Raw genomic sequence first — 20,816 nt, 5'->3', positions numbered from 1 at the left:
AATGCCGAGTAACAACTATTAAATTACTTCTAGTTAATATTTAAACAAATTATTTTCCATTTCAATGGTAGTGTCCATTTCACCACTTCAAGTTTCAAAAAAAATCCTGTATATTTTATTTTGAAAGGAAGCTAATCCCTGAACTCCTTCCTCCGATATAGCTTATTACCATGTCACATCGTTATAAAACGAACATACACTAGAGGTCAACAACAAACGATCAATAACAACAGTGTATTTCAGGGGGGTTGTTCAATGTCTCATTTACCAGCTTCGGTGGGTTTGTTCGCCAGCTCTGTCTGCTGTTGGCCAGCAGGTTTGGTGACCACCATGGAAGTAAGGGGCGTAACAAAGCTGTACCGCAGAGACAGCTCTAAGGCTTGTGCCTCCAGGGTTTTCTGGTCCTCCTCTTGTGCTGAAATACTAAAGTCTGTGTTAATGATGAAGAAATAACGTATAGAGACTATGAGCAGGTTGTTGTTGGATTGTTGTTCATGTTAGCTGTGTCTTAGCAGATATTTTTTATTATTGAAGGGCGAGTAGTCTTACTGGGATAAGTCAGCTGTTCACGTGCTGGAAATCATGGAGATGCCTAGTTGTTTGCAACACTGGAGCCTATGTGTGGTTCAAATACATAAAAATTATAGATACGTGATCTATGAAATGTCTTATAGACAGCCTTATTGTTCTCTTTACAGGCTATTGCCATTCACTTATCTACAGACAATATTTCTGGGTGTGTAGCAACAGCTCAACACAATTTATGCAATTAAAATCTGTTTCACAGTAATCTCATTAATAATATTTTAGATTCTGTTTCCATATGTGTATATACATATATACACACACATTTAATGATACGCACTATCATAAACTGAACGGCACCTCATGTTCCTCATACAGTAATATAATATTCTTCCAGTATACTATGTTTTTAATACTATCTGCAGAAATATTTCTGTTTCTTAGTGTTTTCCGATCATATAATTTGTGAATGAGGAATTTGTGTTTTGAGAAGTTAGAAATTTGTAATACGAAACATTAAAATAGCTTACGATTTTTCCAGAAGCTGTTGAATGGTTAAGTAAGCCCACAGTCTCTCTATGAAATTTCCAAAGATGTAACTTTGATTTTGAAACACTTGCTCCTTCTCTTTGATGTTTGCTTCTTCTTTAAGAGTGAAGTCACTAGCATGCTGAAGTGGGAGAAAACTGACCATCAAAAGAATGGTTCCAGACTTCTTTTATAGTCACATTATTACACGTAGAAGAACATCTTTCAGCACCGAAGTGCCCTTTTTGCCCTTCAATTTTGTCTTTTCCTATTGGAAAATGCAACTCCAAGCTACCAAAGAAACATGCATTTTGGATATATATTTCTGGACTTGAAAAAAATGTTGAAAAAGGAGGTAATTAAATTGCTCTATTTCAACATTTTTGAGATCAATAATTGTATTTTTAGAATGAAGAAGAAAATCTGAAACCGGTTTCCTAAAAATGCTTGAAAGGCCAAAATATTATGGTTTTGAAAGGATTAAAATTGCTGTTTGCGTATTTCTGGATATACTTCAAGGTTTTTCTTTTGTAGCAAATTCAGGAGGGGAAAATTGTTTGAATTCTCAAATGTTTTCCTAAAATGGGAAAACAGCTGAATGCCCAAATGTAAAGAACATACATTGCACACAAAAGACTTCCTGAAGTCTCCTATTGCACCATAAAAGACAAAAGGGAGAAATGTTTTTCACAGTTAGTGAACTAAACACTTACTGACTGAGCTTTAATTTCTACTGGCAAAAGATCAAGCTCATTGCTAATTTTTCCAGATACTACAATTTCAGATCCTTCAAAAAACAGCTTGAAATTGTTCTTGGTTAATCCCTCAACAGCATTTTCTGGATACTGCATTTCAATTTTCATTAATATTGGGGTAGCCACCTCTTGATAAAAGCCCTAAAAAGAAGCAGAGAGAAAGAGAGTGCACAAATGACTGCAAAATTACATAAAGCAGTATGTTGAATGTCTAAAACTCCGTTAAAAAGAAGGGAGCAAACCTAGGAAAAAAAAAAAATTTTTTTCCCAAGGTTCAGCACACCTTCTCCAGGGAGGCTGGCAATGCCGTATAAACTGTATTTCCCATGGTAATTCAAGTACCCAAGCAGCATCCCCATTATCGCCATCCCACCAGTTAGGTGTTTTGCTTTAGCCACTTTTCATGTCTGATTTTTCAAACTTGACTAATCCTGAGGATTAATTTTTCTCTTTCTGGACTGGGGCTGGAGTTAAGCAAATCTAATCTCTGCACATCCAGCCAAAACAATTAGAAGTGCCTTCCAAAAAAAAGAGAATGTCCGGAAAATTATAACTCCTCCGCAGATGGACAGGAAAGACCCAAGCTGGTGGTACTGCAAAGCCAGTTTGCCTGTATGTGCCTCAAACTACCCACTGATTTTCAGGGAAACCATAACAGCTTCCAATGGTGCTACTTCAAGCAATTTGAAATCAGACCCAAGAACAGAAGTTTTTCCATCATCACCTCCCCTGGACAATTTGTGTTTTTGCAGAGGTACAGAAATGTATGAGTCTCTACATTCGTCCAAATGCAGCTGATTTGAGGAGGACTTCTTTAACCTTGAGTCATGTTAGGGTACAAACCCTCAGATACCCAGAATTGCCTTCCTCCCTTCCCAAAATTCACAGATAAACTCAAACCCAAATCTTCATTTCAGAAAATCTGTGGTTTTGCTGCTAAGGCTAGACATCACCTATAGCTGACAGACGGCTTTTCTGCCATATTCCTTCGTCCTGACCTGGAGCTGCAAGGCTGCATCAGCATTTTCATATATACGACGTGCTATTCCCCCATTGCTTAGGGCCATTTTCTCCAGGAACTTATAACTGACATCAAACCCAAAGCCAAGGCAGAAAAGAGCATATTTCCCATTGACTGCTTCCTGAATGTTTTCTTGAATTACTTCCACGTTACTCTCACCTGTAATTGAAACAAAAAAATACCTTTGTTTGTTCAGGTTTTTTAAAGTACAAAAATGCAGCAGAGTGTTTAATGGAAAATTCTGCCTAAAGTCTTGTAAAAATAATTCAGAATAAAATATTGAAAATACATGGGACAGAATTCCGTTAATTGAATTGGAGATGAAAGCACCACTCTGCATATGGAGTGCCAGAACCTGATTCTCCCCCTTAATGACTTTTACTAACTTCTACTCATGTTGTCATGGCCAAGTGCAAAATATTGTACAGGATTACAGGGGCCGGAGGAGGGTTTTAGGACAAAAGGGACACACACTACAAGTTAATAGCGCAAGGGGTGGAAACACTTGATCAAGCTGGGAAGACAAGTACCATCCACAAAAATTATGTGTGTGAATTCAGAGAAGAATGGATTGGTTAATGGTGTAATTCAGACAAACTGCAAATTAACTCAGCCATGATTCTCTCCCAGCCCCTTGGCGTGACAAAGAGAAAAGATTTCCACACCATCGTCTTATCCCATTGGAAGAGCCACTGATGGGCCCGTATGGAGAGCTTCTCTATCAGCATTTCCAGGCAGGAACTGTCACTGCCTGTAGCAATATCATGGGAGCAGCTCGTATTTTTCCCTTTCAGCCTGCCTTACCAAGGAAGGCAGTGTATGCAATAACGCTGCACGTAGTTGCCTGGCCACTCCACACCTGCCTGATTTCTAGCCAACTTGTGGATGTGCAATGTGCTCAGGAATATTTGAGATTTACTGTGGCTATGCTGAGCAGGCAGCACCATGAACTGAATTTTATTAAAAAACCCAAGCACATAGACCAACCCCAAAGCAGTACGGATCACACAATCTGAAAGGCAGACTGTTCTTATTAGAGGGCTTAATGCTGAATTAATATTGCTGGCCTCGGAGACATGCTGGTGCCACACAAAACTTAGACAAATGCCTGATCAAAATGAGTGATGTTTGTGCCATTGCATTGAGAGTTACTGTTTATTTAACCCAATATTTCTATCTCAGCCCTCTGGTTTATGCTACCGCAGCTGATCGCTAGTTAAGAGCTAGACATGGAAAAGAATACGAAACAAGAGGTACCTTGAAAATATCTCAAGTTTGAGTCAAGGAAGGTGAAGAAATAATATAAGCAATATCTCTCAAATGGAACCGTGCATAATATATGAAAAACGCCCATGTTTCAGCTCTCAGTATTTTTCTTTCATGTTTCAGCCGTGCCTGGAGTATCTCCAGCAATCCCCTTGAGTTTATAAACTGGGAAGCCAATAATATTTAGCAAAACAGTTCCCAGCTAAAGGACACGAGGTTATGGGCAGGCAGGCTCTGCCATCGCTTCTTACAGCCCTTGCCAGAGCCCTGACGCAGATCCAGCGATAGCCCAGGCTGCTTATACCGAAGCTCTTCTGAAACACAGACTATGTCTATCATCATCTGGGATGCAAGGGTAAAAGATAAAAAAATCAAATAGAGAGAGTACTGAGGCTAGTATTTACTCACCAGAAGTGGGCTGGCCGTCTGTCAGCAAAATAATCATGGAGACGCTCCGTTCTGGCAGCCTCTCGGCTTTATCCAGCACGCTCACAGCAGTCAGCAGGGCACGATTGATATCAGTGCCTATAATGAGAAAGCAGGCATCACTCACCTAAGAAGGATAATCATCTGAAGAAATCAGTGCACTTCATCTGCGGAGGCCCTGCAGAGTTGTTTAAAGTTTTCTGCAGGAAGTAATCCTTCAGACAGATGAGGATTTAGGGGTTTAGCCGACTGGGCTTAATTATGGTCTGTTAGATTGCAATGGCAATGCTGGAGTATTCTTTTGGGAGCATTTTCCACACATATGTCATGGGAAATACAAACATGTCTAGAGCCATTAAGAAGCGCCTGAACGCATTGTCATCTGTTAACCTACATTTAAGAAATATCTCCTAGCCTTATTTGAGAAGTTGAAGAAAAGAGCTGGGCACGGTGGCCTTTATTGGTGTTAGCACCCAGGATAAAAAACCCTACATTAATGCTAACAGCGTAACATTAATGGGAGATACAGCCTTTTAGATGCGCTTAAAACTAAATAATAAAACAAAGAGCACTGAGTGATGCAGCAATTGAAATGCTTCATGAATGTTTTGACTACTTTGTTTCTGTAGTGGCTTACGTGGGAGCATAACTTTGGATGCATTTTATTTTACAAGGGGACCCTCGATACTAAAAAAAAAAAAAAATCAGCAAATTGCTGTCAAATGCTGAATGAATTGCCATTTTTTTTTAGAAAAAAAATGTACTATCAGGAAATCTTCCAGCCATGTTTGCTAGAAAAATCTGAGACAAATCTTTGTGGCTTGAATGGTTCATAGATGTGATGTAACGATCTCTCTATATATCCGTATCATAATGTAGTCACCAATCTGTCCACTCCCATAACCAGCCTTTCTATCCCACTCATCACTCATAAGTATTAAAAACTTAGTTGCTTTGTGAGCAGTGATAGTAGTTCTGTGGCATTATCTGACTAATAAAAATAATAATTTTTTTCTAAGCAATATATTATATTGAGCTGCATGTTTATGGTTACAAGCATCTGGGTGGTGCCTTGTACCTCCACTAGCAGAAAGAGTTTGCACAAATCCTGCAGCACTTGCCACATTCTCTGCAGTGGCTTTCAGCAAAGCGCTCTTCCACTCCGCCACTTTGCTGTTAAAGGTGATAAAGCTGAAATGATCTTCTGGGCGGAGGTCTTGCAAAATCTTCAACAGGGCGTCCCTCGTCTGGTCCAAGGAGAAAACAATCACTTTGAATATTTCTGCTTCTCTGCCAGAACTGGGATTAGAATCACAGTGTAATAAGGAGGTTTCTCTACAGCACTAATCAAGATGCAGCCCAATGCCCTTATTTAGTCCTAATGGCATTTTTCAGGTTGAGACCATCAGAAATGGCTGATTCCCTTAACTTACAGCCACACACACACAAAAAATCTGTGAGGGCCATAGCGGACTTGTGTGCTGTCTAGCAAAGCTACATACACAGTCATCAATAAAGGTAAAACAGACAAATTAATTCTTTAAACCTCATTAAAGAAAAAAATTAGAAGCAAAATACTCTGCAAAGATAGTGGTAGAACGAGTGCTCTCTGCCTTAGTGTTTGATATCAGTGAGAACAACTGAATCAGAAAAGCGTTGCTCTTTACTGGCCTAAATTTGTGCATACATATTTTCAAGAATTTCTATATGACTGCAAATTTTGCTGTGTACAAAACCAGCATGTGTTTCAAAAGTGAAAATCACACTCACTTCAGCAAAAGGCTGGGGTGTGTGACTGATGCAAGCAGAGATCAGTACTTTGAGGTAAGTTACCTGTTCAATTTTTCTGCCTGCCATGGAGCCGCTTCGATCTATAACAAAGATGACATTTTTGGGAAACACTGGCAATTCACAGGGTGCAAAGTAATGCACAAAATACCCATTGACAATCTGAAATGCAGAATGTGAAATCATGTATGAAATTACATCTAAATAAATAAATATTGCATCTTAACTTTTTGGCATGGCAAGAAGGGGGGTGCATGCTCAGCATTCTATTCTTCAAGATAAGCTCAAACCAAAGAACTATTAAATTGCTATTTCCTAGCAGGAAGCAAGACTATCTGTAGAGAGCAAATTACAAGAGAACCGCAAGATAAAATATATATTTTGTATATATACACAATATACTTCCATGCCATATGTATATCTGTACTATCACTGTGTATTACTTTACCTCTTTATTATCACCTACAAGCACCTTTCTGCTCATTGACTGTGACTTCCATCTTTTAGCACATCCATGTATACTTCATTAGTGAAATGATAAGGAAAATAATGTACTTTATGCCCTAGGATATGCATTGGTCCATAAATATTTTTAAGTTATTACTCTCTTTACACCTCAGTTGTCACAAAAAAATAAAAGTAAACCAAACAGTCATTTTAATAGTTATATAAATCACACTCCTCTCAACTTCGTTTACAAGAAGCCACAAATACACCTTAGATCAGCCAAAATAATAATAATAAAAAAGTAGAGAGACAGCTATAAAGTGGCAATATAGATTTGGTATTGAAACAAAATTTGAAAGATTGATGTTTTTTAATGGATGATCCATTCTTGCAATGTGTCTGGTGTCTCTGAGGATTTACTGAACATCGCCATCAGTTCCTACTGACCCTGGATTAATGGAAATAGCTTTTCTTGTCACTCTTGGTGTTTCAGAGTAAATGTTGCTGTTTTGCCGATTGCACTTCACATTCAGACATATCTATGCTCCAAAAGCATTTTTATTTCTATTTCATTTTTACCTGTATATCACCTGCAGTGGCACCTCTCTTAACATCATAACGCACAACAAAATCACCATTGAGGAGGGTTTCATTGAGTCCAGGATTTGCCTTCTGTTGATCTACAGTTGGCTTAAATAAAATATGAGCCTGCACAGCAATCAGAAAAAAAGATTTAGAGCAACGTAACTTAAAGCTGCCACTGGCAGTAACATCTGGCAGCTGCTGCTTTACCTTGGTTTCGTTCTGCACTTTTGTGAGCGCCTCAGTTAACTCATTTGTCATGAACGTGCTGTCTGTCTCCAAGAAGCGTATGCCTTGAGGCTCGAAGATGTGCACATCAATCTGAGAATGGAGAAGAAGTCAGCACCAGCATCTCAGAGGGAACACAGTTGTGCCCGAAAAGTATCGTGCTGCTCCCTGCCCAGCCCTTATCGGGGCAGCTCACCTGGAAGTGCTTAACAAGCTGCTTTGGTCGGACCTTGATCAGCAGCTCAAACTTCCCCAGCTGCCGCTTCAACAGCTCCTCGTACGTCAGCTCAAAAGTGACTTTGCTGGCAGCGGCAATGCTGACGGACACATGAAACTGCTCCAATTTTCTGCCTGTGATTCTGGGTGGGGCAGAACAGAGATTTACCTCCTGCAGGGAAGGTTTGCTTGTGGCGGCCAAACTTTATAAAGTGTGCTAAATAATGGCCAAGGGGCCGCACAGAATAAATAAAAAAAAGAGTAGCAGGAAATCTTATTCATCATAGATAAGATTTTTTTACATTGCAGGTGGTATTGTGTACATCACATATATTATGGGTGCTGCATATGCAAGATGAGAAATGGAGCGGAAACCTCTGCATGCCTCAGACTGGGATCAAGCAGAACTGGGACTGATTTCATGGGAAGCACAGATTAAATATACCCTGAAAGTGTGATATCTGCTCAAGCGCCATGGTTCTCTGTGCTTGCAGGGAAGCAGATGCAATGACTGAGCATCATCCCAACTCGGCAAGGAGCTCCCGTGTGATGGCAGGTCTCAGGGCAACACTAAACGGTGACACCTCCCAATGAAGCCCATTGCAGGACACATATAAATCATATAAATATAGATACATGCACATGCCATCCCTCCCAACAAGAACCCAAGGCTGCTTTTTGCATTTATCCCTTCTGAGAGGTGGCTGACTCCAGGGTTTAGCCCACCCCCAGCCAAATGAGAAGCCAAGGAAGAGTGCTGGAGCAGCCTTACTCAGGATGGCAACGTACTTGACGAGGCCAGCGCTTTGCCCATGCGAGACTGCAGTGTCATATTCCTTTTGAGCTGAAGCTTTCTCCTTTATTATTCCTGGGTATGCTTTACCATCGATGGACCTGTTTGATTTCCATAGAAATTCATTAATATTAGAAGGAAAGCGCTGGGGAAAGAAACAAGAGGAGCACTGCATTTTGTGGCCCTTGGGGCATGAGCAGGGGACACTTTTTGGCTCCCACATCCCTCACTGTCCAAGAAGATGCCAGGAACCACCACCACAACACAGCCCTCCTCCTTGCAGGGTCTTGGGGAGGCTGCAGCAGGAGAAACACCACCACCGAGCATGTTTGTCACCCACACTGTGCAGCAGGCAGCCTAACCCTGGCCCTGGGCACCTTCTTTCTATTTGGCTGCCTACTACTTTGCCCGACCGAGCATTTTGTGCAGGACCCTCCAGAGCTTGACTTTACTCTTTTTGCTCAGCACCTCCTGAGAAGAAAGATGAACCCCCTCCGAGCTGCCTCCTTTACACCACAGGTAAGGACTGGTCCTACATGGAGAAGTTGGTGATGAAGGCTGTCTTGGGTAACTCCACTTCAAAGGTTGCCTCTCTGGACTCATTAGCTCGATTGACAATTTTGCTGGTGATGATGGTGTGAGCAAATCGTGATGTGACCTTGCAGTCCACGTGGAGGCTGTAGATTTCAATAGCATGCTGGAAAAAAAATAAACAAGTGGAAACAGAAACACTCAGTTTTGGCTCCTAACAATCCTTACCTGGGTGATGTTGTCAGAAAAGTTTGATGAAGGCATGAACTGTTAGAAGGTCTGGCCAGAATTGGGGAGGGAGAATTGTTCATGACCACACTGGCCATCTGCTTATTCACATCTGTGCAACTGCGACCACAGCTCCATGCAAAATCTGCAGCTACATCTGCATATTGTCATTCCACAGAAGGCTTCTATCGAGCCTTTTTCGGTGGTCTTCTCTCCTCAGGCTACTCTGAAGCAGCTGCTGTGTCACCCCAATACATCACCTAAGATTAACTTCAGAAAAATCAGTTGTCTCTTTAAGCACTCAACCCATGGAAAGAGACCTGCTAGCTTTTTGTGTGACTATTTATTTGCTCTCCCAGCTGTTGCCTTCGCTGCATGTTTTTCAGCTCGGTGCCTTGTGTCACATAGGATGTTTAGCAAATTTGAAACCCCACATGGGCCTCCAACCCCTCACTGGTTGCACAAGCAGGGATGCCCTTTGAGCGCTTGTGTTTCTCCTGGTCTGGTGCTTCCAGGGCCCCCAACGCTCAAGGGAGGAGGACACTGTCCTGGAGCTGCCCAGGGATGGTGGCTGGCATGGGAATAGCCTGGAGCACCTGCCTCTGTAAACACCCTCCTTTTGCATTCAGGATGTCTGTTTTAAAGCCTTTACCTGTGTTTCAGCAGTGACACTAAGAAGTGTTGATATGAACATCACCAGCCTCACAACAGTCCAATAGTTTATTAAAATAGAAAAGCTCAGCATCAAAGCAGATCACCGCACTTCTATTTTAACTTTTCCAGCCTCACAAATTTTTGAATGGCTAATTGATCTTTAGTTAGATTCATCTCCTATACTTTGCTCACCAATTAATAGCATCCACTGGCCTCTTAGTTAGGGCACCAGCTGAAATTCAAAAGTTTAATCAAGCTAAACATGGCCATTCAATACAAAGCCGTGACCACAGCTTTGCGCTCAGGCATCAAAGTAGGAGATGCCACAGCCAACGCCATGTGAGTAATGGATGGCTGTTAGTTTTTTCGTTGCACGTTGCCAGACCGCTCTCCATCTCCTCATACCTACTGACAATCCAGAACAATGGGATAAAACCCAAAAATACTCATCGAGAGAACAATTCCCTGATCCTGGCAGTTTGGGTGTGTCTCCCTACCTGTGTCTCCTTGCTGCCCACCCCAAGCGGGAGCCCTCCCTGCCCAGGCTAGTGCTGTCTATCCCAGGAGTGCCTCTTCCCAAAGGCTTTCCAAGTATCCCTGAGCACCTCTGCTCACGTTTGCTGCCCTGCCATGCTCAAACTTGCCTGTGACAAGTTCGGAGGGGAGGCTTTGCGTGACTACAGAGCCCGAAGTCGAAGCTCACTGGGGCAGCTCTGGCACATGGTTGCCATCGCTGCCCATGGAGCATCCTTCTGGCACAGGAGGAGCTTGCCCCGTGCAAAACTTACCCTGTGCAAAATCCACCCCTCCACCACATGCTGAAGGGATGCTGCAGGGACAAGGGGGTGGGGACCTGCATCCCCTGCGCCTGCCCAGCCCCAGCAGCATTTTGGGGTGTAACCAGTACAAACGAGCATGCAGCGGGGTGCAGCACAGCGAGGGGCATCCCTGTGCCCTTAGTGAGGGAGGCAGGAGAGGACCAGCCCCGAGTGTACCTGAAAGCAGCAGGGAGCAACTTGCGGCCAGTCCCCAAGGCACTGCAGGCCCATACACCACATCCACGGCTCCTTACAAAGCCCTTGGCCGCCCCTGCAGCAGTCACAAGACCTGTCCCTGCCTCCCAGAAACCCACCTGCATTTCGGTTGCATTTCACATTTATCTGAATAGGGACAATGGAAATAAAAACCTTCCAAAATAAGGCTTCCTTCCTTTCTCTAATATTAATATTTTTAAAATAAGACCAGTTGCACACGCCCTGAGATTATACAAAACACAGTTTGTTCCTCCAGACAGTACAAATAACTACTTCCCTCTTTTCCATCCATATAAATTATTAAATGCCTGTCAGAACCTTCTGGCACTGCAATGGCCCTTGTTTGGTCCTTCTGTAACAGCACCGTGTCAAGACCCAAACCTCATCAAGTGGCTGAGACAGACCCACTGATCCCTCAAATTTGATATTTTACATCCCTGGGGAAAAGCATGATCAGACACATCTGCAAATACTCCCCTGCCACATTTGTACAATAAGAGCCCAAAAAACCAACCAACCAACCGAGAAGTCCTTAAAAGGACCCAAAGCCCTGATACCATGACACAAGGCAGCCAAGGCTCCACAGGTGGTGGTTACCAGAGGAGTTACCTGTGTTACCTGTTACCTGTGTTACCTGCCTGGCTACTGTAATACCACCAGATCACCAAATGAACAAACAAGATATTGTTAAAAAAAATAGAGCAAATACCTTTTGAGCAATAGTTTCTGCTAATACTACGAGTGAGGAAAAGACCATCAATGCGAGCAACATTCTCTCCTCCATTTTGGAAAGACCAGATTTTCAAATGAAAACTCTCTTTATCTTAATCAGTTAATGAGTAACTTGTACTTGGGGATATTACGTAGACTTTGAAGAGACCTAGAAACTTAATATTTACATGTTAAACATAGGTAAAACTTGGACTTGGTTAACATTTATTTTTCTGACAGATCTTTGCTGTTAAACATTAGAATTTTAACATTTCATAACACATACTTATGTTTTCTTTTTAAACTTAGATCTCACGTGAAGTCCCACAGGCAGATGAACTGGTCTGTACAACAAGCTGCATTTCTGGATGCATGAATCTCTACCCTATCCAACAGTAATAATTTGAAAGGGCACATCCTTAACGTTATTCTCACGCACTTCAGAGGTCTGGAAATTGCCAAGACATGCAACAGCCACATGAGATTTTAGAGCTGGTGACTTCTTCAAACCTTGTGTCTCCCTGCCCAACTGGTCCATGAGAGGTGTGGAGTGGCCCTCTTGAAACATCCCTTTTTGCTTCCTCTGAGAAGCCGTAATTCTCGTTTGTCAAATAGCAAAGGCAGTTGTGGTGTGTCTTTAGCTAAACAGTAAAAACAAAGCAATCAGACCTTGCCTGGACTCCCTAGGGAGAGAAGTACTAAGTCAGTGCCTGTGTGTACACGTACGTAAGTGTACAAAGAAGAGAAACCACCCAAAAATGAGCGCAACAACAGCTGTGCACGGGAACACATCTGGCCTTGCCTGGCCCTAATACAGCTGTGACATTTGTGACGTACCCAGCTGGGGATTCTGCAAAGCTGCCTTTAACCTGTCCGCTCAGTGCGGCTGTTTACACAAAAGGTTAGCTGTGGGAGAGCTCTGCACCTGAGTTTACCTGGAAATTGAGTGGGATGACTCTTTTCACCTCCTATTTTACAACAAAATCTTCATCCAACAGGGACTTCAAGCAGTTCCTGTGAAGTTTTTGTTTGTCAAGGGTTGGCTTGTAGCCCTGGAAAAAGAAATGCTCTTAAAAGTCCAATTTTATACACAAATAATTACGGACAGTGTTATACTAACAATTCCTAAAATAGATGCTCGTTCATGTGGTGTTTAGGTAGTCTCCTTACGCAAGACAACTTGTATGACTATTGAAAAGATATTTCTCCATCCAAGTAGTTGTAATATCTGCCTCTTCTACAAAGCATTTTAAAACACTTTGTGGAGAAATAATTGGGTTTTTAGGTAGTGGGGTAAACAGACCCTGGGCAGAACCCATTTTAAAAGTTCATCTCCTCAGCTCAACAACTGCGGAAATCAAGGTGAGAAATGGGGGTCAGGGAGCAAACTGTCATGAGTCGTTCCTACGCCACATGTTCGGGGCTTGCTTGTTTTATTCAAAAGCTTTCAGCGAGCTTCATTAGTTCATTCATCCTCAGTGCAAGAAAATAAAATGTCTGAAATCTTGAAAATATCAACTGGACAGGGAAAATAACGTCCCCTGGGACTGTAGTTCAGAGGATCTCTTAGGCATATGCAGCTGCTGCATGAGCCCCCGGTTCCTGTATGTATTCATATGAACATACGTATACAGGCACATTAATGTACAACCAGTCAGTGCTGTGGAGAGATGCAATCCAGAAAGACCCTCTCTCCCCTCGGCCCTGAGCAGATGAAGGCTGAATCCTGCCCTCCCACCGTGATTTCCCTGCCCGTCTGCTCTGTGCTGGCAGCTCCAGGATAGCAGAGCACCCTTTCTCAACTAAACCTGCAGTCTTTCCACACAAACTTTTTCATATTGCTTTTTTACAGCATTTTAGCCCTTATAACTCCATGGTAGGTGAAGCCATTAATTGTCCTAAATTAACATGAAGATTCTGTGGAAATACGTGTGTGTTTGCTTCATTGCTATTTTACAGACAAAGCATCCAGGTAGAGCGCGTGCTCCCAGTGGCCTTGGATTTGTGAGGAGGCACTAATGCAGGGCTCAGTAATTTATTACTTCAACAGACATTTACAAGTTTACCATAAAGAGTCCGTTGAGCACAGCCTGGTCTTACAAGGCTTGTGCTTTAAGTAACTTTTTTAAAAAAATAAACTTCACTTCTTCCAGTCAGACTGTTTATACTACTTGCAAATACTGTATTTTTTTATAGCTGGACATGTAAACATGTATATTTTGAACAGAGAAAAATTAGAACTGCTATGGATTTGATTAACTTCTACAACTCATGTAATGCTTTAATCCCTTAAAATACACAGGATTATACACTTAGTGGCCTAAGATCCCCAAGAGTCAAAGCTTTTAATTAAGTGGATCTGTCATCAGTTTTCTAATACCCATGTGTAAAATCACATGGATGTTAAAGAGCTGCTTTAGCTGCACAGATTTGGGCTGCGTGGTTGGCTCGGCTCTGCTCTGCTCCTGGGTGCACGGAGCCAGCCAGCACTTGGGCAAGCTATGAAATCCCTCCCACATCCCTTCATGGCTTGCTGAAGCAGCTACAGGAAAATCCTCATGCTCAGCCTCGTCCCCAGACCCAAACACCTTGCCCTGTTCCTGTACAAACCGCCAACGACAGCTGTCCCTGCTGATGCCCAGCGTTGCTAGGGCACTGGGCACCAATCCTGCAGCACCTGGGTGCTTCTTACTCTGATAAATGAACACACTGTGAAATGACTTCAGATCATCTTGGAGGAAGGAAGTAAATCCACCATCACAGCAGGAGATACTTTTGAGTGCAAAATGACCTAAAAATTTCAAACCTTGAGGCTTTGTTCAGACATGCCTCTATCACTAGTTCTCATTATGAAAATGAGGAAAAATACCAAAGAAAACATATTTTCTGTGACTGGACTTATCAGATTTGCAAGGATGAAGAAAAAGATGACAATAAATTCTCCAGGCAGCTTTATATTTGTTCCCCTCACCTACAAGTATCTTCTGTCTTGCAGCAGCAGCCGCCAGTAAGTTTTCCAGCAGAGCAGCAAGGCTGGGACAGGGGAGAATTCCTATAATTTGTACAGGAGAGCACAGACCTTGCTGTCACAAATGGGGAGTGACTTTGTCCCAGGGATACGCTTTTATCTCCAATGCATATATTTTAGATGAGGACCATCTTAAAAGACAGAAAAAGAAAAAAATATCCCTGGTCCTGAGCACTTACTGTCACATTGGGAAGCATCACAAATAATTGAACCTGAGGATATCCTAGAAATAAAGCTGTTAACAAAAATCCCAAGTTTCTGGTAGATAACTTACTTTGCTTCCCTGCCACATCTGCACTGCAAGTCTGTGGGACACAGAGGTTTCTGTGCTTTGCTAAATTGGCCCGAGCATACTCGAAGCTGGGTCTGAAATACAGCACCCCCCCCTCTCCTGCTATCCAGTCTAGCAAATGTGCAATATTCAGTCACTTGTATCATACAAAAGAAAGTGATAGCAACATTTTGCCCCACTTGTCCCTCTCCATATTTTTTCTATTTATTAAACAACCTCCTGCCAGCTTTTCATCACAGATTAATTCAGGAGGGTTTGTTAAACCTGATACAGGGACAGCTCCAGTGTTATCAGGGTGGGAACTTTTTTCCCACCATGTTTTGTTTTTTTTTTTAATCTTCAAAGCTCTGGAAGGGGTCTTTCTCAGAGGAAAAGGCTGTGCTGAGTTACCTGTGAGGAGCCCGGGCGCTATGGAGAAACAGTGTCCAGCAGAGAGAGGAGGCAGGGTCTTGGCTGCCAATAATAATCTTTGGAAGTGAAAAAATGGGGCAGGGCAACACACCAGCACTATCTTTATTTTTTTAAGGAAACCTCCCCCTTAAACCCAAAGGATTTGCTGCTGCCTTACACGAGGCCCACTGTGCAGCCTCTCTGGGAGCTTCACAGACATCGGCACAATTTATCCGTCAAGTGATTGGGACACAAAAGGCAAAGATGATATTCTTCATGGTGTACAGAGACCTTTGATATGACTTTCACCTCTTAATCAGGTCTAGCCTGTGCAAAATTAAAGTAATTCTTTAAACAAAGGCGGCACTTACCTTACCGTCCCCGGACGTGCTGCCCGGGACTCGGGTGTGTGAAAAGCATGGCAGGTGCCAACAACGCAGAGAATCATCCATGTTTGAGCACAAAGATCCAGCTGAGGGGAAATACTGCAGTTTATAACCTCGGGGAAAAACAGGTTTGATGTTTTAATCACAGAATCAAGATGTAAACAGCGTTGCCAAAAAACAACTTCCACTCAGAGTGGGCTTGCTGTTGCACAGACACTCAGCGAGTTGTTCATCTCCTGTCAGGCAGGACATGGCGCCCGTACTGCTGGTCTGTCACCCCACTTCTCACTTGATCCAAATGGACACGAGGAAAAAGACATTGGGGAACAGGATGAAAGCTCTCCCTCGGTGCTGGGGCACTCTGACAGCCCGGCATCTTGCCTCCCGGCAGAGCCGCACGTGAGGAAATCATGGCACCGCTGCCCTGAGGGGCCGTGAGGCAGCTGTGAGGAGGGAGACACGAGGGGAGGGCCGTGAGGGGCGGCCGCCACCCGCAGCACGCCCCAGCCCTGAGGGGCCTTGCCAGGGCACCGCTGCGGCCAGCATAGATTTGGGTGAAGTCTCCAGGTTTCTGTGCTGCCCCTTCGACCAGCTCCTCCTCAGCTCCTTCTTGGCAAGGGCACAGCGTGAAGAAATTGCACTGACACTAAAACTGTGTCACCTGGATGTTTATTCTTTGTGTTTGACAGACTAGATCATAGCTTGTAATGCCAAAGTGTCCACAGAATTAATCGAAGCCTAAATTGAAATAAGTCACCACAGTGTGCCAAGCTGTGTCCAACAACCTTTTTTTATTAAACCATTATAGCAAACACCATTCAACACATAAACAGAAAGCACGTAATAAAATTTATCATGGAAATTGTACCCTTTGACATGAGTCTATTCCCTACTTAATGACTTACAGTAGAAATTAGCTACTTAGGTCTACAGTGACTTTAGTGTAAGGGCAGAAATTTGGGAAAACATTACAACAATCATCTGGGTGAGACACATCCAGCTCCGCCATCAGCCAAAGACGCTCTTGGCCGGCCCTTCTTTTGGTTTCTCAAAGACCGTTTCACCCCCTGTCCGATCCTGGCTGAATATGGAAGGTGCTGCAGAGCCCATTTGCTCTTGGAAAAGAAAACCAGTAGAAGCAATCAGTCAAGTAGCACACTGAGTTTGGGGAGTAAAACTAGGGCTGCTGAAATACATATATACACAACATTTGATAAATATTTCATCTGTCCATCAATTTCCCAAACCTTAAAGCACAGTGTTCCCATCCCAAGCACAGGGCAGCTGACAGCACCCATAGGTGGTCACTACCATTGACTGGCCCCATCCCTGCAGATACTTTAGAAACTTGGAAACTACTGGGGTCCAAGCTATTATGCTGAAAAGGTGTTAAAAGTCATCATTTTTCCTTATACTTTCCCACTGGTGGTGGAAAAGCAACACAAAACCAGAGCACCAGGGGTGTTCAGTGCAAGCAGCCACTCTCTTCTGTCTCATCTTCTGCCCTTTATTAATTAAGTCAATGTTTTATTTTGGAAGACTGCTTAATCGTTTCCATCAAGGAGACTTACCACACTGCTTCATCACTTGGTAGGTTTTGGATTTAATTTCCCGGTTTTTGGAAAGGTTTCCTCTGGCTCCTTTGAGGTCTTCTTCCTTTACTGGAGGACGCTTCTTTTTCACAGGGGCTGGCTGAGAAACAGATGTATTGCCCACGCATCAGTATTTCATGTTTAGAAGCATAGGGAACAAAGCTGCCTTAACCCAAAGGCTACGACATACAGAGTTGCTACTACAATATTTCACCTATTTCAATTCTGAGACTGTACACTCAGCTACTCCAGATCTTTGCACAACCATTATTTCACTGCCCTTCCCAAAATATGTTGCTAGTATTAGTGTTCTGTTCTGAAATTGTCTTCTAGTTGTACAGCCTATGAAAGAGACAGTGGATTCTTTATTTTTTTATTATTATTATTTATTTTTAAATTTTCTCTGGCCAGCCCTGCTTGGTCATTCTGCAAGTACAGATTGGCAATTTAAGAATCTATCCAATATTTGGAAAATAAAAAAAAACCCAGCTCCATTACTAAATTGTGCTTGTGCCTCAGCCTACTCACTGCTTCTTTGGGAAATTGGTCAGAGAGATTCTGAAGTCTGGCTTGAGTTAGTTGGAATAAACTTAACACTTGACTCATAGTTATTGATCTTAAATTCAGGGAACAAAAAGTATCTGAGCACTCAACAGGGTTGTCTACAAGCATGTACTGAATATACCTGAAACACTGGACTCAGAACCCAAAGAAGGAGAAGGAAATCAATATAGAAACAGATGTATCATCAGGTGGTGCACTGCAACATCCAAGTACTAATCTGTTTACAGTTTATCTTGCTAGAAGAAAATTAGGATAACATTGGTTCATATTAACCTATCCCTACCTTTAAATTAGTCCTTCAAACCAGACACAACATCAACCAACAGCAGTCAGCACCATTAACATTCCCTCTTCACTTTACTATTTCAAGGACAGATTGCCAAGGTCCCACCAGGCAGAGCTTGTGGCAGGGTGCAAGGGCACAGGAGATACGATTAAAAAGAATAAAAGACCCACACAGTCCAACTTGAGCAGATTTGCATGCTGAACCACCAACGAGAAACTTCTCTGACCATCGCTACATGCGTAGGGCTTCTGTATTTGGGTTCTGGCAGCGTGGAGCCCACTTACACGTTTCTAGGGACTGCCTATAAAGCTAAAAACAGATGTGGAGGGAAGCAAATCCTCAGGGCCTGCGAATGGCTGGAGCAGCGAGTCCCAGGGAGTCTGCAGAGACAGCACATGCATGCCTGGCTCTGGGCAGGGGCGGAGTGGCTCCACTGGAGCCTTCGGCATGTTTCCTGCTGGCTCTAAATTCCCGGGAACGCTCAGAATAGCTCGCTGTCGACACCACTTGCATGTGTTGTGGGAAACAAAACATTCACAAGACCTCTAGGGAAAACACTCTAGAAGTAGCCAAAGCGAGCACGAGGAAAGGGTGGTAGCAAACCCTTCAAAATTCACAACAGCTTTTGGTCAGTTAGCTGGTTAACCAAACATCCCTACAGCCAGGGCTTCTTTTGTCCATCTGTAATGAAAATTGGCATGTGATTGGAACGGTCCCCCATGCCCATGGCATGGTCCATAGGTAACCAACACAGAAAGGGAAAAAACACCCCTTATTTTGTTAACAGGAATATGAAACCTGTGAAGGTCCTTCACCCATTACTGGCAAGAGACAATAACTGCAAGGCTTCTTTCCACTGGGACAAGGGACTTCTTCGGGACATGGTAAGGAAAGGAGGCACTTGAGATGCACCGAGACGCAGCCAGGCTGAGCAGAACTGTTGAATTTCACCCAGTTATTTTAAAATAAAACCTCTCATGCTTTGATTACAGGTGGATTTTCCAGCAGGAACAGCTGCTGTGGATTAGCTGGTCTCCAGCTACAAAGCAAAAAAAGCTGCACAGAAAGGTTACTGTGAGCCACAGAGGTGAGCCCTGGACCTGCCAGCCCCAGCAGCTGCCAGCCCCGCAGCCGCACGACTGCTAATTGCTCCCAAGGCAAGTACATTTGTAAGCAGGGTTTGCCAGGAGCCATTCCCAGCTGGCACAGCAGCGCAGCCTGCGCTTTATCTCCTCCTGTCACAAGTCAAAAAGTGTTGTTTTACAAGAGACATGATTGTTTTTCTAAATCTCTTTTTCTTTGAGGTAAAGAAAATAAGCCGAACTGAGTTACTCCATGTGGTCAAGGGATTGTGCTTTTCTACCCTCCCTGTGTTCTTACTCTCCATCCCACCTACCAGGTCTAACTCTCACACTGGGGAGAGCTCCGCAAGGCACGCGTAGCTCGTGTTGAAAACTAACACTGATGTGAAAACTTTGAAATTTGAGCTAATTTTAAGAGCACTTTTGATTATTGGTGAACACAGTAAAGACAAACCATTAGTTATAAAATGAACATAAAAGTGTGTAATACAACATTTCAGTCTCAAATATTGTATCCTGTTATAATTTTTACTCATGCTCTTTTTTTTCCCTGCATATTAATATGTAAAGCTTTACACAGCAGCACATTTCAGTAGAGCTACATCCTTTCAAAACTACTGCCAAAATTTGAAATAATTATCTGAGAAAGCATGTTGGAAAAGCAGAAATCACTGCTGTAAAACATCCCAAACCTGTGCACTGGAAATGTTTTTTTCCCTTCCTACATAAAAATATTTATGGTAAAACAGAACATTTTAAAACTAAATTAATTAAACATGTGGAGGGCAGCTGCTTTCCTTCTTCATTGAATAGTCCCCTCCTAACAACTTACTTGTTAAAACATATAAACAGAGCATTGAAATACTTCAACATAATCAAACAAGTCACACAGAGGAGAAAAGCAGAGTTCACTGGTTAACAAGAGCAACTTGCTAATAAGCTATCCCAAACAAACCATCTAAAACAGTAACACATTTGCCGGGCTTTAAAGAGAGTCAGCCTCATACAGATCTCCCCATACCTGTGACATAACTGTGGTGCTCACTTGACTGTAATCCCTTCTGAGGTCGTTTCCAGGCTTTGATTAAACCCAGCCTATGCACTCTGCAAATGTCTGTTTTTTTCCTTGACTTATATAGAGCATCTGACATGAAGTCATTAGCTGGGTCATTTTCCCAAACCAGAACCCAGGGTGATTCAGGTTGACAGAGGCTGTTGTTGTTGAAAGGTTTATTCTTAGCGATGACTAGGGTTTGCAGTATTTACTGCGCCCTGTGCCCAGGGACAGAGGGAGTTGGGGACTGATGAGAGCAGACAGCTGTGGCAGTGGCACCACGGGGAAGCCCAATCCACTACAAAAATGACTTCCCGGGGAGTCTGCTGGGGCTCTATTTAGAATTTTAAAAGGCAAAACTTTGTTATAGACACAAAACTGACTCCGAATCCTCTTGGGGGGGGGGGGG

The 20,816-nt window shown here is 43.0% G+C and overlaps 2 protein-coding genes across 2 annotated transcripts in view; both read right to left on the bottom strand.

Annotated features, from left to right (window-relative positions):
• The window catches only part of ITIH4 (inter-alpha-trypsin inhibitor heavy chain family, member 4), a 19,262-nt gene extending 7,456 nt beyond the window's left edge, over window positions 1–11,806 (bottom strand). The window contains exons 1-13 of the mRNA XM_009707709.1: window positions 11,732–11,806; window positions 9,112–9,272; window positions 8,572–8,676; window positions 7,763–7,925; window positions 7,549–7,659; window positions 7,336–7,464; window positions 6,355–6,471; window positions 5,600–5,768; window positions 4,504–4,620; window positions 2,807–2,988; window positions 1,767–1,949; window positions 1,056–1,195; window positions 269–423 (exon numbers count right to left, since the gene is read on the bottom strand). Coding sequence (XP_009706011.1) covers window positions 269–423; window positions 1,056–1,195; window positions 1,767–1,949; window positions 2,807–2,988; window positions 4,504–4,620; window positions 5,600–5,768; window positions 6,355–6,471; window positions 7,336–7,464; window positions 7,549–7,659; window positions 7,763–7,925; window positions 8,572–8,676; window positions 9,112–9,272; window positions 11,732–11,806 — 1,807 coding nt within the window. The remainder of the gene's footprint in view (window positions 1–268; window positions 424–1,055; window positions 1,196–1,766; window positions 1,950–2,806; window positions 2,989–4,503; window positions 4,621–5,599; window positions 5,769–6,354; window positions 6,472–7,335; window positions 7,465–7,548; window positions 7,660–7,762; window positions 7,926–8,571; window positions 8,677–9,111; window positions 9,273–11,731) is intronic.
• A 4,950-nt stretch (window positions 11,807–16,756) lies between these two features.
• Window positions 16,757–20,405, bottom strand: MUSTN1 (musculoskeletal, embryonic nuclear protein 1). The gene is made up of 3 exons (XM_009707707.1): window positions 20,375–20,405; window positions 17,401–17,521; window positions 16,757–16,944 (listed from the first exon to the last, which is right to left on the bottom strand). Exons 1-3 carry the CDS (start codon window positions 20,381–20,383, stop codon window positions 16,838–16,840), a joined length of 237 nt encoding a protein of 78 aa, XP_009706009.1. The 5' UTR covers window positions 20,384–20,405; the 3' UTR covers window positions 16,757–16,837.
• Window positions 20,406–20,816: the final 411 nt, after the last annotated feature.

This window comes from Cariama cristata, unplaced genomic scaffold (assembly GCF_000690535.1).
Source record: "Cariama cristata isolate BGI_N322 unplaced genomic scaffold, ASM69053v1 scaffold36419, whole genome shotgun sequence".
Taxonomy (NCBI): domain Eukaryota; kingdom Metazoa; phylum Chordata; class Aves; order Cariamiformes; family Cariamidae; genus Cariama; species Cariama cristata.
The sequence above is the reverse complement of the archived record's forward strand: the minus strand, read 5'-3'. Positions and strand labels throughout refer to the sequence as shown.

Bases quoted from the DNA above. Each gene is read 5' to 3' on its own strand.
- MUSTN1 (XM_009707707.1), bottom strand. The intron at 16,945-17,400 runs GTAAGTCTCCTT...TTCTTTTCCAAG, and splicing joins CCAAGTGATGAAGCAGTGTG to AGCAAATGGGCTCTGCAGCA.